Source organism: Symphodus melops (genome assembly GCF_947650265.1).
Source record: "Symphodus melops genome assembly, chromosome: 22".
In the NCBI taxonomy this organism is placed as follows: domain Eukaryota; kingdom Metazoa; phylum Chordata; class Actinopteri; order Labriformes; family Labridae; genus Symphodus; species Symphodus melops.
In genome coordinates this window covers 16,181,661-16,208,787 of record NC_136712.1, presented here as the reverse complement: position 1 = coordinate 16,208,787, position 27,127 = coordinate 16,181,661, and the positions used below count along the sequence as shown (strand labels likewise).

The window sequence follows — 27,127 nt, the reverse complement described above, 5'->3', positions numbered from 1 at the left end:
GGGAATGAATGAATGGCTAATGTTACTGAAGGGCCCTAGAGCCTCGCCACACAAAGATGGAGCTCTTTGTCTCCAGTCTGGTTGGTACTGTATACATGGAAATTAGTCGTTAACAAGCAAATCCTGCTTGCATGTTTGCTTTAGAGATTAATGAAATCGCTGCTGTGGTTTTAGTTGCATTAGTCTAAAGAAGCCTCTTGCAAATATTGACAAAGATGTTTTTGTGTTCCGGCTATAGTTTCTTTTGTAGCTCATCATTGGCAGCTCTACATTTTTCATAACCAACACGCACGTATACACATGCTCAGACTTGCTTTCAGTTCTGAAGAAATTTCAGAGCAGTTGAGTTCTTTCTCTTTCACAGACATACTGTACAAACAAACCAAATAAACGTCACAACCAGGAGATCAGGAGTGAAGAGCAAAAACAGTTATTCATTTCATTTCAATAGGCTGCAAATCCATTTAATCACAGCTAACGTCATGACAGTGAAACATAAATAAACACTGCTTGTAAGGTGTGCTAGTAGGTCAGCCAGGATGCAGCTGGTGTTGAGGTTACAGCGAGTGAAAGTTTCCCACCATCAGCCAGGCAAGCCGGCTCTTTGATGAATAAAGGTCGAACATGGAGGTCAGCTACATGAGAGAAATCATTATTAGCATTAAAGTGGTGCTGTTAAGTATGACCTCAAGATGATGTCAGCCTCCTATGTGCGTCAATCACGAGCTAGTATCACCCAAATGTTTTTGATTCCAGTTCATCTAATTCTACCCTTTGGTATCTGAGGTATTCAGAACATTTACACAATAATGACAGCTGGTTAGGCAGACAAAACTATTCAGGAGTTGATCACATGTTTGATGACCTAAGTGTACAATGAAGGTGTGGAGAAATGGGCTGCCAAACTATTTCAGGTTCTTATATTTATGATGCCTCTGCACGTTAATCAGCGAAACAGCAGGAAGTCAAAACACATGGCCAAGAAAATAATCATTCACATGGTAATACCAATGTCTTGTGTTTACCAATGTCTTGTGTCCTGCCTGTCTGTATACTGCTACTGGATGCCCTGAATTTCCCTCGGGATCAATAAAGTATCTATCTATCTATCTATCTATCTATCTATCTATCTATCTATCTATCTATCTATCTATCTATCTATCTATCTTCCTTCTGTCATGCCAGCATGTTGCATGTTTGTTCATCCCTTCTTTATGTTGTTTGTATTTAATGTGGTATGATGGCATGGTATGCACATGGCAACAACTATTGTACAGTAACTCACATGAGCATACAGTATCAAACAATATGAAAAGGTACGATACTGCACAAATCATACAACAATAGTTTTTGACATTATCACTATTAGAGCCAGCAAATAACATCTGATCTTAAGTAAACACTCAAAGTTTGATTAAGCCCTGGGTATACTAGCTTTTAACTACACATACTGTGGTGCATGACATCAGCCTTGTGTATCCTACGGTGGTTTGGAGCGTTGGTTGTTGGTCAGTTTCAGAGAGTCACTACAACAAAGACAGTTGTGCAAAAGCAAGGGTGTGAACATTGACGTTCGCGATGAAGCGTGTTGTCAACGACGTACGTGTGGTTCAAAAGCAAGCATTTAGTCTGACAATAAGACAAGTGTTTGGGCTTCACTTTTGGGTAGCTATCAAGTCGTCCATCTTTTTATAGTCTGTGAGCAGAAAAGAGTTAAGAGTTAATTTCTGAAATATTTCAGTTAAGACGGTTCTGTATCAGCTTCATTCCTATCGTAAGATACTTATTGTATTTCTTTCTTACAACGTGCAGTTTGGAAACAGGTTTTTGTTAATACTAAACTGAGTTAAGACTAGATTTCAGATTTAGAGAATTTCATTAATGAGGCCGCTAAACTGAACTGTAAGCCCTGATCAGAATTTTCTTCCAACTGTGAGAGAAATGAATCCAATTTTGACACATCAGGGTCATTTCAGAAGTGATGGAATGACCCCAGAGCACACAAGGAATGTTTGATTTATCTCAATGAAAGAAAAATGTGGAGAATCATCTGTAATGTCACAATGATGTCATCGCTTCAAGGTCCAAATTAAATGACGCTAAGGAGCTTTGACTAAATCTTGCACCCAGCAGTCTGTGTGTGTGTGTGTGTGTGTGTCTGTGTGTGTGTGTGTATGTGTGTGTGTGTGTAACAAAAAGTGGCATTTGGATAAATGACTGAAAGCTAGACAGAACTGCTGCATAACAGTGCAGCTCTGACCAGACTGATGACGCATGCAACATTTCGCACATCAACACACACACACACACACACACACACACTGCTGGGTGTGACTAAATGATAACCAGTTTTGCATACAAATAAAACCTCAACTGTAACACAATGTCTCTCTCTCTCTCTCTCTCTCTCTCTCTCTCTCTCTCTCTATCCGGATGTTTATAGCTTGTTACAGAGTCTGTGACGTTTTAAAACTTTTAGCATCTCAAGAATTGTGTCTGTGTCTGTGTAGCATTGTATTCTGCTCAAGGACGATTTGAGCGTAACTGGGCCAAGCTGCACCAGACAAACAGCACCAAACACACACTCACACACACACACATGCATGCACATACACACACACACACACATACACAATGATCTAAGTACTGTGGTGGGACTCAGGGAAAGTAGGTCTGCTATAATACAGAAAAAAGCTTTCAAGGTGCAGAGGAGTGGAGTGTGTATGTGTGTGTGTAAAAGTGTGTGTCACTCTTGTGAAGAGTTACGCTGAGATAAGAAAAAAGTGCATGAGAGTCTGTGTGTGTGTGTGTGTGTGTGTGTGTGTGTGTGTGTGTGTGTGTGTGTGTGTGTGTGTGTGTGTGTAAGTGTTTTAAAGCGTCACAATGTGTCTTTGTTAAGGAACAAAAAATGGATTTGCGCTCATGTTGTGTTTCTTTCTATGTCTTTTGTATCATTTTACAGTGTGTGTGCGTGTGTGTGCATGTGTGTGCGTGTGTGTGTGTTATTGCATGTCTCTGTGTTCAAATGAAACACACTCTCTGACATTTTGAGAAACAGAGTGTGTGTGACTGTGGGCTATGTTATTGTGATTTGGCTCATGTAACCGTGCGTGTCTTAAGAGTGTGTTCCTTTGTGTGCGATGTGCAGACGTGTGTGTGAGTGTGTCTATGTGGGTGCATTCTTCTGCTGAATTACCTGTCTATAAGACAGAGTGTGTGACGCTGGCCGGCAGTGGAGCTGCTGCGACGCTGCTTCCATTAACGGCAGCGATCATTCACAATCTGATGGGCAAAGGCAAACAGTTACCACGGCAACACGCTGCGTGCTGGCCAAATAATTCCGGGGAACATGTTGTTACACTATCCTCAACAATGTGACTGCGAAAGGATAAATAAAGGTTATGATGTTGAACAAAATCTTAAATGAAGACAAGAAGGAGCCGAGTTGTTGCACATTTAAGAATCTGTATTTAGAAGTTATTTAACATGAAGACTTCAACTTTAGCCTGTCAGCTACTGATAATCAGAGGTTGGCAAAGATTTAAAGGGCTTTCTTTAAAAGTTAACAGAACAGAAATGTAAAGTTTGTTGAATATAGTCTTCCACCATTCATTTACAATAACAATAAGTACAATATTTTAAAAACATTCCTCGATAAGACAGGTGCAATTAAACCTCAAAATGACACATTTGAATGTGTCCTCAGTAAACCAGCAACGTAATGTGAAAAGTATGTAGTTAAGCACTTTAGTATATTCTTTACTGATCAATACAACCAGATGAAAAATATCTGAAACAAAGATTCTTCAACCTCCCTCAGGGGGAAATTTTGGTGTGAGCTGCTGATTTACAGAACATGAGCATGAAGATCTAAGATTTAACAGAAGTGTAACTAAGAACTTTCATCAGATCCGTGTGAAAAGTGTGCGCTGCCTCGTCCATCAACACCCACAGCTCCACCTGCCCGCTGGAGTCCAGAGACCAAGGAGTTCCCGCGGTAATTACAGAATCACGCGTGACAGAGCGAGATAATATGATAAATGAAGTTTAAAACCTTTACAACAACAACAAACACATATTCAGTAAGGTCATTGTTCCCTATGTTCAACACATTTTTTTCTTTTGTTTTGGTGGCTGACTTCCCCCCCGACTTAATCCGGTGAATTGATGCACTGTTTCTGGAAAACAACAAAAAAGATTGTTTTATGTAAAGCTTGTACTGACAGACAGCTATACACCAGTGTGCAGCCAAATAATGCCTCAGCCTCTGACAAGGCAAACAGAATACAGTTTTGATTTTTTTGGATGGCACCATGTTGGGCAAATCAAAATTAACTGTAAAGGACTTTCGATTGCAATCTTGGCCAACCCTCAGGAAAAGGCCCATGCTGCCTGTAACTCATTTGTTATCTGGATGACTACAAAGCCTATGAGGAAGCAGGCAGGTATGTCAAGGCTTTGCTATTTTTCTTTTGAATGCTCTCAGTCAATATCTGTCCCTCCCATGCAAGTTCTGATTTTCATGTTCCCGCAGCAGAGAAGAACGCAGACTGAGAACGATCTGATTGATTTCTTTCTGGATTCTGAAGCTGAGCGTCACATCATCTTGGTAGGACAGTTTTCTCTCAAACGAGCCTACCAATGAGTTCAAATGATCAAGAAATTATATAAAACTCACCTCTTCAACATCACCTCCAATCACTAAGTCCCATCCTTCCCGCTTACATTGATTGTTTATGTTTTGCTTATTGATTGTTGTTTGTTTTTTGTCAAAGCGTCTTTGGGTATTTAGAAAAGCGCTATATAAAACAAATGTTTTATTATTATTATTATCAAAGTTTTCTTTTCTGCAGATTGTGAGCGTAACATAATCTTTCCGTTTTACAAGATGAACCGAGGGTTGAATTTGTAAGGAAATTTAAAAGCATGAAACAGGAAAGACAATCTCCTGGTGCAAAATCTTTCCAGGTTTCTGTTGACAACAGATGGTAGAAGGAGAGTAGGCCTGATTTAAAAAACAAAACCCTTTCCAATATACAGTATTTGTCCTTCAGCGATGGCACAGGACGCCCCTCGAGCCCCCTGAGGCCACCCCCTAAGGCTTACATGTGCTTCTCATCCCTGTCCTCATTGCTCTGTTATCTTTTCTTCCTCTCCTTCCACGCTGGTATTTTGCTACATTTTGCACTGCCACTGTCAGAAGAGCCTCCAGGGTAATATGCTAAGCTGCTTTCTGACTTTACTTTCTGTAGAGGCTGCACAAGGTCATTGTTCTAGTACTTCAAAACAGCATAAAATTCCAGACCTTCACATTTATAGAAACCAAAAATTATCTTTTTATTTATCTTTTCAAATGTTGTGTTATAGTGACATGAAGGGACATGATGAAGTTACAGTATCAGTATATTTATTTATTTGCTCCTTTATATTTATTAAAGTGACAGTGCACATTAACAAACAGCACAGATTATAATTAAAGAATATATTCCATCTGCAGTCCATTAGTAGGTTGATGGTACTCGTCTGCAAAATAAAACACAGGTAGCACTACAACAACCAGAAATCAAATAGCAACATAAACCATAAATTAGTTGACAAAGACACTGAAATAACCAGAGGCGTGTTTTTTTATAGTATTGCTATTTTTTTATTTAATTTTTATTGTTATTCTTTAGTGCTTTTTTTTTTAATGCACTACAGATTTGCACTGTGGGTTGAGGGGATTGCAATTTCATCTGTGCTGTATGTTTAACATGGACCATATTTGATAATAAAGCCTACCTACCAGACCTTTTGGACTTTTTTCCATACCACCCCTGGTTTCCCCTTTGGACACTTCCTTGCAAATGACAGCAAAAAAGGTATGCTTTTGTCTTCTGATAGAAAAAGTTGTCGATTCTGTGCAGGTTTTATTAATTCAGTCTATAAAAATCAAATCAAACAGGTTTGAGTTCATCTGGTCTATTTGCTCTTGGCTCTTGTAAAAAGTCAATGAACTTGATGTGATTGTAGTCAGTAAACAAATAGGAGCTCTCTCTACAGCACACAATTTAAAGCAGCAAACTGGGTGGATAGAAAACACTTGACTTCTGAAAGACACTTTTCACAATGCTGCTGTCCTTTATGTCCAATATGTGACCTGATAGTTCGACTCACACAAGCTCTTAGGATGTGTTCTAAGCATGCGGATATCTTCTAATGCTAACCTATAAAATATAGTTTTAAAGTCAAACTAAAAAAAAAACCCGGCTCGTACAGAAGGGCAGCTGTGGCCAGAGGCTGCCGCTGTTTCTGCTTCATTATTCATTTCACCAGGAGCATGTATGAAAAAACTCACACAGGAATTTTGCAGCAGCCTTGTGATCGACCCTGGAAAAGTTACCAGTATTGTTAAAACATAGTCTGGGACTAAAAATGTTCTAATGTTGGACTCTTGTTTTTGCCACTTTATCTTTTATTAACAGCAAAAAGGGCAGCCCGAAGTTTTCACTTTTCAAGCATTTTACATAAAACCCATACTTGTGCTCTTTTACTTAAAGGTTGTATTCTGAACAGGTCAGAAGACCAGATGATTCATACAGATGTAGTGTACCTCTTCTCTCCTTGAGCCAGGCGACAACAAATTTATTTGGACACAAATTACGACCTGATGTCCTCTGTTGACTTCTAATTGTGTTCTGATAGACCGCTGGCCTTCAGATGGACGGTTATTAACACAGCTCACGTCGCCGCAACTCTATTAACCTCCAGCACCCTGTCGCCCTCGCTCACCACGCAAATGGACACCCTCCTGACTTCTAACTTGATCACAACAAGCAACATTCGTCTCCCAGCAGACGGCGTGTTCCTGATATTCCTCTAAAACAGCAGATGTTGTTGTCTGGACCCCTTTACGATTGCACAACAGACGTGAAACCAAATCCTCTGCTCAGAAAACATCACCAGCAGTGAGTGTCTCCTTTCCTCAGCTCCACCAGCATTTATCGTATTGGTCATGTGTGAAAATAAGACACATCATGTGGAGTGTTTTGTAGGTGTGGGTGTGCTGTCTGTCTCGCTCCATCTGCATACTGTGTTTCTTTACTTAATTGTGTAATAGCTTTAAGGGAAACTGTGTTTTTTTTTTCTTACATAAGTGACAAAGATGAAGTCACGGCAGGATGTCAGGGCAAGTTGCCTCGGACAAAAATGTGAAGTGTTTATTTGGAGCTTAGCGCCATGCCTCACAAATAGCTGACTAATATATGATTTTTAAAGGAATATTTAGACAGTGAGGAAATGCTTCTGTGAAAAAATATGGTGTCATGATTTTACAAATCCACGATTTGAAAATACTTACTGAGCACAGATTGCTTTAACAGGGAGTTACTGACATGCAGATTGAGTTTCCACGATTGTTTTAGATTATTTAGGGGGGTGCAATTTAACTGCTAGGCTATCAGGCACCCCAGAAATTTCCCAATTTGTCTCAAATATCATATAAAAAAAAGGTTTTAGAATTTGAAAAAAGTCTATTATTCAATGTATTTTTTCAGAAGGGGTAGGAATCACTTCGTAACTCATGCGATGTGATAGGATACGACGTGATACTGCGAAGACACTCCTCATAAACACTACAGGTGTTGTTTTTATTATTATTAATAGTTATTTTTTATTTTAAATAGATTCAAAACTTCAAAAAATCAATTTACGTATTTTTTAGGCTAGAGTCTAGACAGTCCCTCCGTGCTAAGTGCTAAGGCTAACTCTTTAAGTCAGCTGAATGTCAAAGAAGTTCAGCCGGTCTCACATGTAACTAGAGTCGATCCTAAAGTATGGACTCGTTCAAAAAGAGACTTTGAATCCAGAATTGTTTTGAATTGAAAATAGATTCTAAATCGTGAGACATCCAAAGATTACCAGCCCAAATAAACATCAACGTTATTGATTTAGCCCGAAGGCCAATGAAGAGCAGGTCAATTACATTAAGCAGACCACAGAGACGAAGGGTTAATTACAGAATGTACACGAGAATAATGGTGAAATAAGCTTAAAAGGGCAACATCTTTTTAGGGCCAAAGTGGAATATTTTGTGCAAATAAACGTTTGATTTTTGAAAGTCTAACAATAATATCACACTGAAACTTTTATTGAATTGGTCAGCTTTAGGGAAGCAGGAAGTTGTTTTCTTTCAGTCTTACTGAACTTACAATGTTTCTCTGTGACAATCAGTGACCATGCTGTCTCTGAATGCAGCTGCATTGACTTTATAGTGTTGTATTTTCCCTTTGGATATCTGCCAGTTAGCGGGGATGGAAATAAATTAAAATTAGGGTAATAGCAGCTAATTGTGCTTTGACTTTTTAACTATTATTAGTATCAATTTTTTTCTCTAATATAATACAACTACAAACTTATTTTGTGGCATTGACAGTGAAGTGTTCATCCATTACCATTCGCTCCCTTTAGTTTCTGAATGACTGCTTAACATGCAGTTGTGTTTAAACACATGCACAGCTACATAACTGCTCACACACACACAGCTGTCACACAGAGACAACAGGCTTTCAGATGCGGTCGTTATAAGCTGGATGTGATCGCCCAGAAGCTTAAAATAAAGCGCTGATCCGATAATGGACTAAAGTTTATGATCATTAATACTCAAAGGTCTGGTCACACGTGTCAATATGTGCAGAGAGATGGATGGTCCAACCCTCCCCTTCACACACATGCGCGCGTAATTTCACATTAAACTCATTAGGTGATGAGAAAAGACCTGACAGCTGGCGAATGCAAGAGTTTTATTTGCTGCGTGTGCAAAGAGGAGAAATCGACTGTGTTGCTTTTAAATGTCCTGCTGTTCGTTTGTGTGTGTGTGTGTGTGTGTGTGGGGGGGGGGGGGGGGGGGGGGGGGGTGACATAAGTGTAGCTCAAGTTTAGTTGCACTGAGAGAACAAACTGAGATCAGCTTAGTCAGTGTTTTGAAATCCTCAGCTCACCTAAAACTGAAAGTACAGACGTCAACAGTGACGTCAATAACAACAGCGTCACAAGCTCGGTCATCAACAACACAACAAGAGCAACAGAAATACTATTAAAAGGACCATCATGAGCAGTTTGAGCAGTAGGATAGCCAAACAGGTTCTAAGAAGAGAAAAATAAAGGTCATCTGTATAAGAGATGCAACGATTTCCTTTTTCCCGATTTCTGGGCACAGTTCAGCCTAAACATCTTCAAAGTGAGACTGTGCGAGCTGAAAACCTTTAAAATGCCCAACCACATATCTGGACCCGAGACGTAGGTCTGCACTGTCAGTGAATTACTGACCCAAACCTTCTATTGTTAACAGTAACAGTTTAAAGATACAATATGTACAGCAGGAATTCAGTTTGGTGAGCTTTGGCGCCGACCAAAGGTCTCTGAGTGCAACTGCACAGTTGTGACAAAGTGCTCTTACGCCTGCACCTCTCAGACAACGTCTATTTGTTGGCAAGTTGATTTGGCAAAGAACCATGTCAAATGACTACAGACAGTATGATTTCCAGTTTTTGTGCAAATATCACTCTGCAAGAGTCTTCATCCCATTGGTTACAAACGGTTTGGGGATTCTTTGTATATGTAGTCAACTGTTACCGTGATATCTAGAAGGCGTCACAGAAATGAGTCATGAAACCCGGACACAGCAGCCTACTGCTACGACACACATTTATGGTGTGATTGGTTGAATTCACTTGTTAATGAAGACCCTCTGAAGGTAAAAAATAACTGAGAGATTTCCTGACTGATTGAAAATTGTTAGTTGTTCATGCATTGCCATGCTACTAGGAGTATCGTTTCAACTCTCTCCCACACTATTCCCCTGTAGATGTTGTTCATAGCAATGATCATTCATTTCCTGAGAGCACAGCAAGCTCCATCTGCTGATGACGGCAGTGAGGTGAGTTTTTAATGCTCTAGGGTAAAGCAAAGAACGAAAATATTAATAAACGAAAATAAGCAACAACAACAACCATTCACAGAGTGGAGTTAGCAAACCTGCGACCACCAAGAAACACTGGCAGAGAGCGCGGAGAGGATGGAACAGATGGATAGATGAACAGAGGATAAGCCAACCAACATACTGAGAGTATTCAAATTGCACGGCAGTGTGGTTATATTTGTGTGAATGTGGACCCACACACAACACACTTTCAGAAACACAAGCTTTTAAAAAAGTGGGCCAGCAGTCCACTTGAAGTTGGAAGTTTGTCACATTGCAAACAACCATCTTTTGTTCTATTTATGGGAAGCTATTTATACTTCAAAACCTGCTCCATGTCCTCTCCTACACTGTGTAAAAAAGTTTACAAAAGGAAAAGTGGCCACACGGGGGGCTGTATGACAAGCCTACCGACGTACAGAGGCAGATATAGAAAGGCATAAAGAGAGGGGGGGGGGGGGGGGGCTCTGCAGTCCCAGAAACAGTGGAGAGAAGAGCAGCAGGGAAGTAGAGCATCAATTAAGGGCAGCGTGCCCTAGATGGCACAGTGGCATTCCCACAATGCATCACCGTCAGGGCCACCAACCTTGTGCACACTTCCTTTAGCTGTGACCTCTAGCTTTAAAGAGGAATCACAGTATATTTGATGTTCGCCCAATGTTTTAACATGTCTTAGTGTGCAAATGAGTAGCAGGTTTAAATGGCTTTGAAACTGCTCGAATATGTTGATATGGAACAACCATACAACACCCCTGTATTTACATCAATGTAATCCTGGTCAGAGTTTATCAACTAGAAGTCAACATTACAACAATAACACAAACCACTTTTAGAGGAACAGCCAGTGCACCTTGTTGCAAAGTCATCAGACTCAGCTGACAGGAAGAGTTATTTAACCTCACCAAACACAGGAGTTAAATCTCACCCCTGCCTTGATTGATTACTTTCTGTGTCTGCATTGGTTTAGATTTATCTGTATGGACACGAGTCCAAGTGTGTTTTCACTTTTGTTTTAGTTTTTTGAAATGTTTTTTTAAACTGTATTTTTCATGCTCTGTACAGCACTTTGCCCTGAAAGCGCTTTACAAATAAATCTATTATTATTATTTGGGTTTATTACCATGTAGCTTAACACACAGAAATGTGTCTACGTGGTTCTGTGCAAAACTCTGAACACAAAATGATGATCAGGAATGTAGATATCCTAAAATGCAAAAACTAAGAAATTAGACATTTGTAGATAAACAATACATTTGTCCAATTCTAAAGAATTACAGTGAAGAATCAAACCTTACCAATACTAAGCATTTCTTTTTAAGCTAGAGTCTAAAACACGCAGCTCCTGGAGCTAATCACATCCAAGCTTTTCTTCCACTGTGACGAGCACTAAGATTTGGTTACAGTCTAAAAAGTACAACGACTTCAGCGTCCTCTCTTCCTCTTGAGTCTTTCTTTTTTGGCTTGTCTTTTGCACTTGTTCCTGCTGTGATCCCTGCTGCGCGCACACACACACACACACACACACACACACACACACACACACACACACACACACACACGGACAAAGAACACACCTCTGTTGGTTTTGAATTATTGAATAGAAGGCAACAGAGACTCACACTGCATACACGGCAGGATAGAGTAATAAGACACTGAGGAGTGCCTCGTGTACATGCCTGCAAACACACAAGCCCACGCATTTTAACACACCTGCCAGCATGAGCTAATACTGGCACCTTTAATCCAGTATTAAGGAGCACAAAACGGTATATCAGCTCACTCATGGCTGGTATTTAGTCCCAGAAACAGGAGAGGTGCACACTCACATGCGCTCACCAGTGCATGCAAGGTCAAGCCAGAGTGAGGACACAACATATGATGGGTCAGTGTCAGAGTTTATGACATCACATCCTGTCAGTACAGATGCAGCTCTGAAATGCTGACGCAGAAACATTCACCACTGCAGTGGCACTTGAATAGCCTTGAGCTTTAATCGTCCCACATGTGCTGCTGCACCTGAACACAACATTTCAATCTGTGTTTCTGTTCAGTTTTTTTCGATGTTCTTAACAATATTTATTTGGATGATTGTCCAATCTGCTGAACGATTTCAGACCACACTCCTCTTCTTCCTCTCCCTCATCCGGTTTTCCCTATTCGATCACAAAACACTTCCTCATCTCTTCCACACACACACACACACACACACACACACACACACTCCACTATAATCTTTTCTGCTGATGTATCAGGTTCCGTCAGCAACTCTGGTTAATGTGTGGCTGCAACATGGCCGACTTGGATCATTGAGTCCAGTCACACTTTGCATCTTATGTGTTTGTAAGTGACATCTGGTCTAAACTTGAAGTGTTGAGGAGAGACATATTCAGCTAGATGTCTATCATCATTGAATTGAACTTCCTCCTATTCAGGGGAACTTTTCCTAATCCCCATGCAGTTAATCCCAATCTGCATCCAGCCTGTGTGTCCCCCTCCAGGCTGCCGTCCAACACAGACACAGCTCGCTCCTCACAGAAGGAAAAGCAGGCAGACAGATGCTTACACAGGGACAGGCTGCCAGAGATTCAGGGGGGTGTCGACCTGTGATCTGTCACTGTTTGACTGAGAAGGACGGCAGAAGATGGAAAAACAAAGGTGAAAATAACACAATTTCCTAACAAGGAAATGAAGAGTAAACGTTTTTAACGACCCCTGTGAAAGTGAATGAGTGACACTTGAACAAGAGTGGACGTGTAACATTGATATGGTTACTGCTACTGAGAGATCAACATTCCTGCAAGCCTCGCTGTCATCAAAAAGAAAATCCCCTGAAGGACTATTACAGAATATGCCAAAAGGATAAACAAGAAGATAAATCACTCATAAGCCCTACAGTCCATTTAAAGTCCCTAAACAGCACATAGCCTACTGTAGAACTACATGCAATCCACACTATAAAGGGATATTAGTCATGGCATAAGAGTGTCACCACCTGCCATAAATTCATGACCCAATACAGATCATAGTGGCCCCCAAACGTTGATAATGCTGCATAGAGTTTGTGAGCAAACTAGTGTCATATGCTACAAGCATTGTATGGAGGTGCAAACTCCAGGGATTCATCACTATACATAGGGAATATAGCAGAGCTGATGTAATAATACCCCCAAAAAGGGGTTTCCAAACAGTATTGGTACCCCAAAGAAATTCCTCTACTAGAAGTTCTAGAGAAGCTTTGTTGTTTTAGATATATTAAAAACCACGGTAGAAATATGGTAATGAAGATATAATGAGTTAGTTGACACTTGAACGCAACATGTAAATATTGAGAGTGAATGGAAACTATATAGCTCTTCAGGCTGAATTGGGGGAATTGGAACCGTGACATATTTATCAAACAGTTTAAATAGTTAGGAAACATGTTGATTTTAGTCCCCATAAAAATAATATATGTTATTAAATAACAACAAAGTGTATTATGGTTTCTGTTGGTCGTGCATTTTGAGATATTACAAAGATATGTGAGGTGAGACAAGTCAACGGCGCGTGCAGCCACTCACGTGCCAAGGACTTCTTTGAAATCAAAACTCTTCTTGATGTCGTCGACTTGTTTCTTCCACGTCTCTCCTCTGCCGGTGTCTCCGTTCTCCCGAGCCATGGCGCTGCGTTACCGGCCAAAGTCTGACCGACACTGGGCAGCGGGAGGAGGGATGCGAGCGGGGGAATATTAAAGACAACTAAAACGTCTTTTCTTCTTTTAGAAATAAAGAATGAAGCCGAGCTGACTGGGAGAGATGAGGAGAGTTCCGGGGGGGTCTCAGCTCCGCTGCTGCAGGACCATGTGTGTCGGTACTCCTGCAGGTTACCGTGTCCCTGCTGCTGCCCGCCCCTCTCTCTCTCTCTCTCTCTCTCTCTCTCTCTGTCTCTCTCTCTCTCTCTCTCTCTCTCTCTCTCTCTCTCTCTCTCTCTCTCTCTCTCTCTCTCTCTCTCTCTCTCTCTATCTCTCTATCTCTCACTCTCTCTCTCTCTCTCTCTCTCGCTCTCTCTCTCTCTCTCTCTCTCTCTCTCTCTCTCTCTCTCTCTCTCCCCTCAGGTCGTCTGAACAGCAGCTGTAAAGTCACCGACAGAAGAGAGCAGTTCTTGTTTGGGCTTTCAAAACAATATACAAATATAAAATCATTTTTGGTAAGATACGATGCACTACAGTGTACGCTACAGAGCTGCCTATGGTGCTGTAAACATTTAGCTGTAGCATCAATTAAAAAATTAAAAACAACAAATAACACTGTCGATATTATTGGCCATAAAAAACACAAAATTACCACGTGGGGGGAAAAGAACACGCTGCTTTTTCATGACCCATTAGAGACATTCAGTGTCAGTGTGCTATGGGCTTATTAAAATGTTCCAACTTTTAGTACATGTTACTACTACTAAGGGCGACTAGAACAGACAAAACATCTACTCATCACCACATACAGATTTTTTTTTTTAAAAAGCAGGAAACATAAACATAAACACTCTCTTTATGTTAACCTTCACATTTTTCTTTTTTTTTTTTTCGCTTTTAGTTTGAAGGCAAAATATTCCAATTTCCTGTATTATGCTGGTTAAAAGTCAATAACTTCACTTTGGATCTGCTGCCACCTGCAGTTGTTTGGACGTGCCAACTATTTCTGCACTTTCGCCACGTTTTGGGGGTTTCCACTCTTTTGCAAATAACTGTATGCGTAAGAATCTCTTTTTGCTATTATTAACTACTACATAATACATTAGCATCCTGAGACAGGGCTTTATCGTGTGCATTGTGTTCTGACAATAAGGGGGTTAACGGGATGCTGCGCATGCATCCTGTCCGACAGAGAGGTGTGTATGCAAGTCAAGTCAGGACGAGGCAGCAATAAATTCGCATTGCACCAAGTTGTTGACAACAACCATCATCATCACTTGAAAATCGAAGCCGTCGGCATGGCTGGGGATCAGCGGCGACCCCGGCTGCAGCTGCTGCAGCTTCACCTGGGTTCAACCTGCCCGCATAATAGCTGGATTACAACGTCTCTGTCTGCAGAGGAGCACTGATCCCGGACCCTGACAGCTGCAAGCGCACGGGTCATCTCAGGCCGGGTTCTGGCCTCTTTACTTGTGTGTGTGTGCGTGTGTGTGTGTGTGTGTGTGTGTGTGTGTGTGTGTGTGTGTGTGTAATGCTGAAGGGAGACAGTAAGAGGGAGGGGGGGAGAGGACAATGTGTTGCAGCCTCAGCCACTCATGAGTATTCCGGCTGCAAACTACTGCAGCTCTCCTCCACAGCAGCAAGCGAGGAAAACTCCTCCTCCGCCTCCCCCTTCTCATCCTCATCCTTTACACTGAGTCAGCAAATGTGACCTCCCCCCATTGAATGATTACCCAGCTGCAAAGGAAGGTGGAGGAGAGGAGAGGAGAGGAGGGCATCAGAGTGATGGCTTAAAGGAGGATGAAGGTCAAAGGAGAGGAAGGTGCAACCTCCCAGTTTGTGTCTTAAACGCTTCAATAAATCACAGATGTGCACACATACAGTTTTACACTGCCAGACCTAACTGGTCTAGTGAGGCCAAAGAACCAATCAAGTATGGAAATCTCTTTTGCACCTCATTTAATCAATTGTTCTTTCCCTCTCTCTAATCAGTATGGGCCTCTTTTGCTATCTAACTCCAGTCGTGTCTTTTATTATACTGAAAATGTTGGGGGGGGGGGGGGGGGGAATGATCTGTTGGCTTATATGTCTGTATTCAATAGATCAGAAAGGAGCATACACATCCACTGTCGCAAATGTATTGCAACACACCAGCTCGTGTGGGTAGAGCCCAGCTCAGAGTACCAGTAATTTCTTCTCTGAACATGTTATTGTGACCCACAAAGAAAAGCACAGATGTTCTTGATCAAATAGACGACATCTGAATTCCTGGTACTGTACTGTGCATACTGGCTCGCAGCCACAGATTACTGGGACTCTTGAATAAAAGTGAGTCATAGTTAATGTTATTAGTGACACCTGCGCTTTTCTGAATGTCTGCTTTGAAAAAGGATCATTATTCCTGCAGAAGAATAAATAATGCAGGTGGTTAAATTAAACCCCAGTAGGAAGTTCAAAAAACTCCATTCAGATCTGTCAACCATAAAAGGACCTGTCGATCCATTCATTCTAAATAGAGAAACATTATTCAGAGCTCTTTGCACACAAATGTAGATTATTTGTCTCCTCTTGCTATTTCTCAACCACAATCCCAGTGTTGTTTAAATCTTAAAAAGAAGCATTTCCCAAAATATAGACCCAAGATACACCAAATTAAAGCATACCCTACTTTGAAAGAAGAACATTGTGTAGTATTGAAGAAGAGTGTAAGCGACTAATTAAGAACATTAATTCCCCTGAGAAACAGGGGTTTTTTTGTCTGGTGGACTTGAATGCGATCGACTTCTTTGTGCAAACCCGCAGAGTTGCCCCCTTCTGGTCATTAAAAACAATGCAGGTTTGTTGATTTTCCATTGGCTACAGTTTTCGAACCAAGGAGTTATGTCCACAGCTTTTAGACAGTCTGTGAGCGTAAAGTTACCTGATTTATTTAATAGCTGTGTATCATAGTTATTTTAGGGTTTTCACACGTTAAAAACTACTGAAAAACTCCTGATATTTCCAGGAGGAGCTTTAAGCCCTAGTTTTTTCCGCAGCAAATCTTTGGTAAGCTGATGTGAGATCCCAGCACGATGTTATCCGGAGAATTCACCTCGAGCCATTGGTGGAAGGGAGAGACTTTTATATACACTGTCTGCACATTATTGATTTATAGTGGCTTCTTTCGCATCATCTTTGCACATCATGTCTTTCCTTGGGATAAGGGATAGGGGATGCCCCCTTCCCCCCACTCTCCAGCTGAGAGCAGCATATGGAACAGCCACTTCAGGAGAATATTCGGAGCAGACCTCCTGAAACTATCTGGATGTTTTCAGGTGTGCGTATGTGAAAACTGCTCATGTATGACTGATAAACTAGGAAAATGATTATTATTATTTACTTTATAATATTCTATATTAATTATTACCATAGCTTATTAACTGCAGCACAGAGATCACCACGGGTAAGGCTGTGTATTTACTGTAAACAGCACTGCAGTAAACTAAGCAAAAATGGAAATGTGGAGAAGCCAACAAAAACAGTCCATTTCCAGTTCTCAATCCCATCAACAGAAATCCCTTCCAGGCCAGACCAAGACAACCCTTCCATTCTAGGTCTGGATGGTATGTCCGAAAGAAAGTTTTATTCCCTAATTTTGAATGACGTGCAATTTTCGCCACAATATGCACCTTGTGAACAGTTTAGCCGTCTGCAGAGTTTCACTCGGGGAGCTGGAACCCCCATCACATCAGCTCTTTCCATCCCCATGAAATTGCTCTATCAATCGAGCAGAGGAAAAGAAAAAAACAATCCAAAAAGAACGGCCCTGCTCCGTGCATGCACAGCCCATTTAGCTCCAGGCGTAATGAGAACTGTTGCGTAAAGGTGCAATCAATTTCCTAATGTGCTAGTCTACAGCACCCAGCGGACTGACAGCCCAGCCAATACACGACAAGAAGTTTAATGATGTGTTTTTGGACTAACAGTCTACAGCGATGCATGATGGGAAAAAAGGACTCAAAATGAGTGCCCGGAGCGGCTCGGAGAAATGACTGTGTCAAAAGCGCTCGGAGGAAATTGGCAGGGAGAGATGAAGGGGTAGGGATGGCTGGAGAGAAGAAATTAAAGGTGACTAAGTAATGAACGGTGTTCGTGTTAAACTAAGTCACAGCATTAAAGCACACGTTTAAATCCAGAGACAATATTTATATTGCAATAACGATACACAAACTATTACTTACACTTTTTCCAAAGTATACATGAGTACATCTTCTTACAGTATAATTTATTTTCCACAAATAAAAAAACAACCCAAAAACCAAGATAACAAACACTGTCTCAGTGAGCCATGAGGGTGCTCGACGGTGTCAGTGGCAAACAACAACTCAGCAAATGAATCCTCAAAGGGCTGCTAACATGATCTGCTAATTTAACATGTTCCATTAGAGAAAAACACGAGAGAGCCATCCAAGGAGCCCCGGGTACACGGCGTGCTGTTCACAGAGGAGCGAGAGGGAGAGGAAGAGGCTGAAATGAAAAATGATTTCAATACAGGACAGAAGGTTAAGTGTCACTTCATGCAGAAAACATCGTATGGAGGCTTGTTGACACTGGTAGCTCTTCTTCTGGGTGTCAGAGGAGTCGAGTCACTGCGGTGCGCTATCCTCCTCCTCCTCCTCAGATTCTTCCTGTTGGCTTTTCTTCTGTGGAGAGCAGAACAAGCAGGAGAGGAGATTTCACTTTGAGATACATGCTGTTTGTTTATTAGGTAGGGTTGACATGCATGTTTTAAACACGCTTAATCACATGTTTGAAATTCTTCGGCGGGGCCCAGTTTCACTGCCTGTTTACCAGCTGCAAGGAAAAATGTTCCTGACTCTGCCTTTAAAGGGAACATATTGTATAAAATCCACTTTTACAGAGTTTTTGAACATTTATCTGGGTAACCTGAGTGTCTTTAGTCCTTTGTTTGTGGTCTGCATAAATCTTACCAAACAAAGAAAAATGCTCCGTTTCAAATTTTCTAAATTTGTGACATCACAAGTTGGATTCTGGTAAGAAAACCCCTCCCCTGGTATCTCCCACCATGGACTCCATCTCCAGCCTAGAGTAAAACCTTTGCACAGGTCCTCCATTTTTAATGTTTCTACAAAGTAGTGATGTCTATTGGGAAAACTCAGGGGGTCATTGCATTTAAAGAGACACACACACCAAAACAGAGCGTTCTGAGAGAGCTGGTTTCTACAGGGTCATTTAGAGCACAGGAGACTGTTTGAAAAGTGTATAATATGTCCACTTTCAAATGCTGTTTTTAATCAGGCAAGTATTTCACTTTCAGCCATTTAGTGGGAAATGTTTCTAAAAGTAAGGAAAAGAGATGAGAGACAGATGAACCATCAATATTGAGTTTGACAACATATTTTTACTTCTTCGGAAGAGACACGTGATTAAATAATCCTTTGATAAGATGAAAATATTTATTTTTTCTCCAACTAGCATCAGGCACTTTGTTAATAATTCTGTCCTTCGTTACAAATCGTGGCCTGTTGTGATTCTATCCCACAGCTGTGGTACGAGACGGACATACTGTCGGGAGTTGATTTCAGAGCAAGCCAAACCACATTAGCATCCAAGCATTCTGTATTTTCGTAACAAATAAACACAATCCTACCAGTTTGAGGAAGTCGATGAGCTTGTAGGCGTCTTCTCCCGTGGTGAGGTCGACAAAGTCCCGAGGGATTCTGTAGCTCAGGCAGGGACTGGGCTGCACCGTCACCTCGCTGGTGGTGCAACGAAACGCCGGGCCGTCCTGCGCAAAGAGGAAGCACATTTACGACTGAATATTTTCAGTATTGACTGATTTATTCCAGGCTTCATTTCATTACTACACAGGACAGATTATTTCCATCTGAGCTTTTGTCATTGTCCAAGGTAAACCATAGACTGTAGATGGATGGAGCAGCAGCTGCCTGAGAGTGAAGCCAAAAGATGTAGAGCTCCCCCTGCTGACCGGCTGCAGTGTCAGTGATAAACCTCGCCTCCTCAATGACCAAAAAAAGACGCAAAAAGGATTGAATAGAAAATCAAAATGCACGTCAGATGTTTCTACTCAAACCTGGTGTCATCATGATAGTTATTATCATGCCATTTACTGTTCGAGTCGAGTTTTTTTCTCAAGAACTCTTAATTTGTTATTTGATGCTATATACCGTAAATTCCGGACTATAAGCCGCTACTTTTTTCTCACACTTGGAGCACTGCGGCTTCTACTCCGGTGCGGCTAATGCATGGATTTTTTATGGGGGACAATGAGCTTCTGCCGCAAAAACATTTGACTTCGTCACGTCGGATCTTAATATCAGTCATTTTGCGCTTCATGCACGCACCCTCATCATGGAAAACACACGGAGAAATACATATGATGCAGCTTTCAAGTTAAAGGCGATCGACCTGGCTGTCAAAGAAGCTAACAGAGCTGCTGCACGTTAAGATGACACTGACAGCGACAACAGAGACTGAGGAAGTGAGTAATGAAGTCATTCTGAGGCAGTGAATGGATGGACTTTTTCTTGTGAAATATATTACGGTCATCTTTTTCATCAGCCGTGTTACAGACACCGTCGGCTAGGCTTCGTATTGTAACGGTTCATGTTGTAAAGTCAGTAGTTGATAATGTGTTCATAATTCCGATTATGTGGAGAGTCAGTGAATGCACCAGCGAGAACGTGTTGAGTGGCTGTATGAGAGAACGCTGGGGGAGAGAGTTGGATTGTTACGGCAAGTTATGTATTGCTCTCTGCTGTAAACGGCGTGGTCACGGCCGACAGTGATCGGGTTATTAAAAGTTATTATTTGAACGCTCTCGTCGTCCTTTAACGTCCGGACGGACGCTACAGTATTTGCGGATGTTACCGGTAGCCTACGTCTGTGTAAATAGCTCTTGTTATAGCGTGGACACCTGCGGCTTATAATCAAGTGCGGCTTATATATGTACAAATACATTTATTTACTTATTTTTAGCCGGTGCGGCTTATATCCAGGTGCGCTCAATAGTACGGAATTTACGGTAATGTCATGATTGACAGCCCTGTAGACTAATACGACCTCTGCAGCGCTGTGTGAGACACGAGAGTAACTGAACTTTCACAACCATGAGTGTCTGCTTTAAATCGGCTGAAGAATCTGCTCTGCTATGGACTGAACCAACCGGAGGGATTTTTTTCCCTTTTTATCTATAGCTCAAATCATCATCTGGCTCGTCTGCAGACTCATTTTGCAAATGATCAAAATGTCAGCGTCTGTCGCAAGGATGTTCTGGCTTCATTCTGGAGGAGGCTGAAGGCATGCTGTCCATTTGTATAAACAGTCTGTGGTGCAAACGATGAAGTCACTGCTAACGTGTGTCATAATGGCTGACCTGCTGCTGGGCGATTTCCCCACCGGAGGTCAGCTCCTCCCAGCTGAACAGCAGAGAGTCGGTCACCTCGCCAAAAGGATTCACGTCTATAAGCCACACTTTCCCCTGCAACACACACACCAAAAAAAAAAAAAAAAAAACTGAATCATGTCTCAGTGTGTGGGAGGCTTTTTTGTAAGCTGATAATAAAACACAATGTGTCAATGTTCTTACCTGGCTGTCTCTGTAGATGTCAAACACAACTGTAAAACAGGGGAAAAAACTCTTAAAACAATATTTAAGCAGTTTTTTATTTGTATTAAAAAAATGGATGGGGGGGTTAAAAATGTGTACAGGCAGAGGTCAGAGGAAGGATGTTGGTGTTTACAGTCTTCATCCAGGAAGTTGTACTGGATGTGCAGGCTGAAGAACGCCTGCACGGCTTGGCAGATCTGCTCCTCCTGCTTCAGGACGTGCGGGTAGTACTGAGTGTAGTCTCTCTGGGAGATGGCTGGAAAGAGACAACGTGCACCATCAGCGGAGCTCAAATTGAATTCTATAATTGTTGTCCCTAAATGATGGTCCTGAGGAAAGGAATGGCTCAAACATCATTATATCTGTTAGGAGTAGATTCTTTGAAATAACTCCCACAGCAGCCAGAGGTTTCGGAGTGAAAATAGCTCCTGCTTGCTTTTTTGAGCTATGAAGCAACAAAACTGGAAACTTGACTTTGTGGCTCCTGACGCACAATACATTATTGATGTGGTGTTAATGCTACTTTAACTCCCTGTGAGGAGTTTTTGACTGGACTCTTTGTGACCTACAAAAGCAAACTGTACATCAACGACTGGATTTATTGAATCTACATACTTAATATTCAAGCCTCGGGGACAACAATATGATTTTCAGAACACTGAAGAAACTTCTTTTTATTCTCTGCAGTAAATGTTATCTACATTTTGGCCAACTATCTGTGTCAGCGTCTTAAATTAAACAGACTTTTCAGTACTGAACCCTCGTGGTGATTTAGTGGGCTTTTTTTGCGTCCACCTCAGTCCCCTGAACATTTCAGGATGGACACTAACGTTTTGTGCAGTATGGTTTAGAGGCCCTGGAAGCACCCTCTGTCTTACTTATGGCCCCGCCCCAAAAGCTACTTGATGGGCAAGACTTCACACAAGTAATAGCCAATCAACACTGACATGCACAGAGATGAGCGCAGCCTGATGTAGGAGAGTCTTTGGTTGAGTCTCTTCACAAAGTTGTGCTTGAGTTTGTAACATTCAGAATGAAACATTCTGACAGAAAGATTTTCATTTTTACTTTGATTGCATATTGGGTCCAAATATCAGTTATCTATCAACTACTCGTCATCAGTGTATCGGCCCTGGAAGCTGATATTGGTCCACCCCTCGTAAATGTTCAACAAATTAAAAAAAGAGCAAAGTTATCAGAGGTATCACTTTGTCCACAGGGGGCGCCAAAGTGACACACACTGAAAGTTCCTCCGAGGAGTTTAAAATGAAAAGAATTCGACCAAAGATCTGAGAGAAAAAAAAAAAAGACTTTTTTACCAATCAGTTTGTTTTCTTTGACGAAGCAGCGATACTCTCCTCCAGGAATCAACTCGCTCCACTTCCTCAGGACCAACTGAGGACACAAGACGAAACGTCAAATGAACATCAGTCAGCATTAGAGCTCTTTTATCAGAAGGTGTGTTGTTTCCCTCTCCTTCGTTTAAAACTGTGTTCTGTTTTAGTGGATAAAAGGAGGCTTGAATGAAAGGAGATACCTCATAGTTTATGACTGGGTCTGGAGAGTCTTGGTCACTACATTGAACGAATCTGCAGAAAGAAAGAAACGATAGTTTAGGTGGAAAACAAAAAAAGTTAGAATAGTTTTTGTAGCGTTCAGGTTCAGATTTATTATCTTATATCTAACACACACACACACACACACACACACACACACACACACACACACACACACACACACACACACACACACACACACACACACACACACACACACACACACACACACACACACACACACACACACACACACACACACACACACACACACACACACACACACACAGTCCTCCCCGAGGCTGTGCACAGCGTTAAATCAATGCAGTTCTCATCCAGACTTTGAACATCTTCAGCTATAAATCTTTTAACACAGCAGAAACGTGCATTTTACTGCAGATTGAAATCAGCCTGTGTACACCACACCTGCTTAGTTTGTTGTTACATTTCAAACTGCTTGTCTACTAAAAGGTGAAACATGTGCGGCCGGTGTCGGAGAGCGAGCTTACGGCTGCGTGAGGTCGTGGGTGATGAAGTCGGAACTTTTGAAGAGCAGGAATATATCGCTGAGGCTGTCACACTGCAGGGAACTGTTCAGAGCGATCCAGTTAGCATCCTGAAACAGCCAAGAAGAGATTGTCTCGTGATACACAGGAAATAAGAAGGCTATCCATTAAACTTCTAATGCCTGGAACTTCAGCAGGTTTAAACGCTTTTTTTTTTGTAGAGGAGAATTTTACCCTTGGAGCGCTCCAGTTGAGTTTAGGAAAGACACGCCCACCCAAGGCGTTTATGGCCTCCAGCACTTTAGACGTGAATTCTGGGAACTCAGGAGCCTGGCAGACAGGACAAAACATTGTCACATGACAACCATAACAAGTGGGATGTAGGGGGGGACGATCTGTGCAGGCAAAAATGGAAGTGAGCCTCAAGTTGGTTTTCTAGTGTGCCGTGATTGGTCTTGTTGCAGGAAGTACGTTCTGCTGGCAAAATATCCATCATTGATGTTTTAACATTTTTTTTTCAGCAGATTAATCAACACGCATTACCTTCACATCACTTTTATGACTTTTCAAACAGGAAAACAAAGTGGATGTTTGGCCATAAATGAGAAACACCACAGTTAACTACATGACTGCAAGATCATCATCAATCAGAGTCTGATTTGTCAAACCTGGTTTGGTGACTTTTAATGCCTGTAGGATCATGTAGCCACATGTTTGAAATTTTGTTTCTCAGTCTCAATATTTTGAAAAAGAAGGGATACATTTTATGTCATGAAGAACACCAAAACATCATCTTAAGCTTGTGTTAATCACACATTTTGTTGTGAGATTTAAAGGCTCATTCCTGCATTAGTTTTAATTAGTTTTAATTACATTTCAGGGAAGCCACAGGCACGGGGGTAATAAGGGGGTTGACTTTCTGTCACTGCACTGATGCAGCAGAAGAGTGAAGAGAAATACTCCATGTGAATGTAAACAGAGTTATATGTGATGTTTCATCTGATGGGGAATACATTCAATAGGTGTGTAAAGCCTTCAGAGGACAGACAGCGAATGTGCTTACAGTGACAGTGGTGGTTGTGTCGTCATCTGACCACTAGAGGGGAGCAGAGAACAAAAACAAACGTTACATTAAATACTGCTGACTTCACTGTGAAAGGTTTGTGTGGCTGCCCTTTAGACTGAGTCACCACTAAGCAGACAGCTACGTGTTAGCTAACAGGTCAGGATGATATGATGACAATGACTGATTTGAATTGATGAATTATTCAAGATATGTCCACTCGACTGGCCCTCTGCGATCAATAAAGTATTTCTGGTTTGAATTTTTAGTTTTAGACATTTGTGGAAAAACTTAAAACATTAAAAGAATAATTTCAAGAGTTATTTGAGTGTCAGTGTCCTTTTAGTTCAAATTTAAAGATGATTTGTTTGTGAGGAGAAAAAAAAATCCTACTCCTTTTCACTTGTGCAAGATTGTATAATTTCAAGATAGTGTTTGTTTGAATCTGTCTCTTCAGTCTACAACCTTGGCTTTAAAATAAATATAAAAATGAATGTTTAAAACCAAACCTTAGTGTCTAGACTTTAGTGCAAGCAGACAAAGTGTCTCTGTAAACATTTTGTTAAAATCAAGTAAATGAACAACAAACTAAACTCTGTTCCAGTTTCCATACCTGAATGTCCTCCTCTGCATTCAAGTCAGCGTTGTTAAAATCCGTCTGCTGTGTGTTATGGTCGCTGAAAAAACAACAACAAAAGAGTTACAAGATCCAGTAAACACAGATTCAAACTGAGAGGCAGAGACAGATGCACTCCCTGTACAGACGGTATGGTCTATTTTGAATCAGTGCAGGGATGTATATGACACATAATCAGCTACGTTATTCTATGTAAAATGCAAAATCAGATTATGCTGATCTAACACGTCATTTCTTAAATCTCACCTTTATAAGCAGTGCATATTACATTATATAGTGTCTGAATGTTGTAGGGTTTTGTTACTATCACTGATGTGTTGTTTTTTATGTGATAATGATTATGTAGCTTGTAGTTTGTTGGAGTCAAGGAAGAACAGCTGAGGCTAATGAATACATTAAAGGTCTTAATTCAAACTCTTTTGGACACATTTCCTTCATCTTTGGTGATTATAACAAAGTCAGCATGGAGGGAAGATGTCAGCTTGTGTCTCACCTCCCAGAGACTACCAGTGTCCCATCGTCCAGCAAGTAATCTATTACATTCTGAGGCAGAGGCAGAATCACACTGGGAGGAAAAATACAACCATGTTAATCGTTAATATCATAAAGCCAGAGGTTATAACTCTGAAAAATAAAGAGACAAATGGAGCAAAGACAATAAGCATGCCAGCTATCTGCTTCCGGCTGCGAGCTGCTGACGTAATTACGGTTGGTTTAAAGACAACACAGAAATAGTCCCTTAATATTCAGTTGTTTACCTTTTAATTGAATGTTTTTTGAATATCGGATACCAAACCGAAAACTGACAGTTGACAACTTGCTCCTTCTTCATGCTGCAATATCCTGGAACAGAAATGTGTCCGTCGATAAATACCTTCCGAAACCTTTCGAAAAACTTTGGACTCCGAATTCTCTTTCAACACGTCGATATTTCAGCGTAACACTGCTCTCTGTATTAAACTGGTATGTATAATATTTTACGTGATAATAAACTAATGCGTAAACTGCTTTGTGCTAAAGTTATGTAAAAATATGTAAGGCGGCGGGGGACCTTTTTGAGGTGCACATGTGGGCGTGGTCTTGAAACCCGCTGTTTCGCGACATAAGATCGTTTATTGAAAAGAGTGTTCACTCGATACCTAAAATGACTGACAGACGTAACCTCTTCATTCATTTTAAAAATCTTCACATAACTTAATAGGTGTCACTGTTAATCTTACTGACATAACAAACAAGTACATGTACTATAGTTCTGGCCGGTGCGTTGGTCAATTTCCAACTTGTTTAAAATAACTATTTTTCCTGATTAAATGCAGACAGGTCATTTTGTGTGTGTGTGTGTGTGTGTGTGTGTGTGTGTGTGTGTGTTTTTTAATTATATTTTGTATTTGTATTGTTCTTTATATTTGGAAATTTTAAATTCTATCATATACATTGATATGTTCTTCTCACATTTTATTTCATTTAAGTACTTGTTATTTTAACTTGTTTTTTCTTTTTCACCAAGACAAATTCCTTGTATCTGTAAATGTACTTGGCAATAAAACCGATTCTGATTCTGGTTAAAAAAAAATCTTTAAGTGTTTCGAGAAAGTTTCGTGTGTTGTTATCAGCAGTCTCCTTCAAATACTTGGTAACAAAAAAATCTGAAGTAATACATGGAGTATTTTGCTTGCTAAACTGTGCGTTATGTGACGTTTTCAGTACCCGGAAGTGGTGGCAAAGTGACATCTCTGTGGCAATATACAATCTATGCTTCCCCTGTACAGTCAGTCGGGATTTCACGTGAGTTAAGTTTAGTTGTTTTCCATTTTTAATAAAGGTTTAAAGTTTTTTATTATGTGTGAGATCCAAACCCCAGAGCCACTGCAACACGCAAATCAGCTAGCTGCCGTAAAAAAGAAAAGAAAAGAAAAGAAAGAAAGAAAGAGAAAAGCTAATTGTGTTTAACAGGGAGACTGGTGCGACTTGTTAGCGGCGTCTTATTCTGCAGCTAAATGAACAACTCATGATCACACATGTCCAGCTGTGGTTTCCATAAGTCTGTTTATATATTTCTTAGTTCAGTTCGTTGTGCATTGTTTTACATGTTTATGAACAGCTGGTT

The 27,127-nt window shown here is 40.9% G+C and overlaps 2 protein-coding genes across 2 annotated transcripts in view; both read right to left on the bottom strand.

Moving 5' to 3' along the window:
- Window positions 1-13,663, bottom strand: part of camk1da (calcium/calmodulin-dependent protein kinase 1Da) — a 58,423-nt gene extending 44,760 nt beyond the window's left edge. Inside the window, exon 1 of the mRNA XM_079334622.1 lies at window positions 13,519-13,663. Coding sequence (XP_079190748.1) covers window positions 13,519-13,616 — 98 coding nt within the window. The 5' untranslated portion in view covers window positions 13,617-13,663. The remainder of the gene's footprint in view (window positions 1-13,518) is intronic.
- Window positions 13,664-17,798: 4,135 nt separating this feature from the next.
- On the bottom strand, window positions 17,799-26,071 carry cdc123 (cell division cycle 123 homolog). The gene is made up of 13 exons (XM_079334627.1): window positions 25,779-26,071; window positions 25,514-25,585; window positions 24,997-25,060; window positions 24,384-24,416; window positions 23,555-23,650; window positions 23,324-23,430; window positions 22,796-22,847; window positions 22,578-22,653; window positions 21,392-21,514; window positions 21,238-21,266; window positions 21,025-21,129; window positions 19,279-19,416; window positions 17,799-18,310 (listed from the first exon to the last, which is right to left on the bottom strand). Exons 1-13 carry the CDS (start codon window positions 25,850-25,852, stop codon window positions 18,254-18,256), a joined length of 1,026 nt encoding a protein of 341 aa, XP_079190753.1. The 5' UTR covers window positions 25,853-26,071; the 3' UTR covers window positions 17,799-18,253.
- Between the last annotated feature and the right edge of the window lie 1,056 nt (window positions 26,072-27,127).

What these genes read in the sequence shown, in the direction of transcription:
- cdc123 (XM_079334627.1), bottom strand. Translation starts at nt 25,852, where the DNA reads ATGAAGAAGGAGCAAGTTGTCAACTGTCAGTTTTCGGTTTGGTATCCG. An exon ending in ATGCAGAGGAGGACATTCAG is followed by an intron (nt 24,417 to 24,996) that starts GTATGGAAACTG and finishes GCTCCCCTCTAG; the next exon opens with TGGTCAGATGACGACACAAC. An exon ending in ACACAACCACCACTGTCACT is followed by an intron (nt 23,651 to 24,383) that starts GTAAGCACATTC and finishes CCTGTCTGCCAG; the next exon opens with GCTCCTGAGTTCCCAGAATT.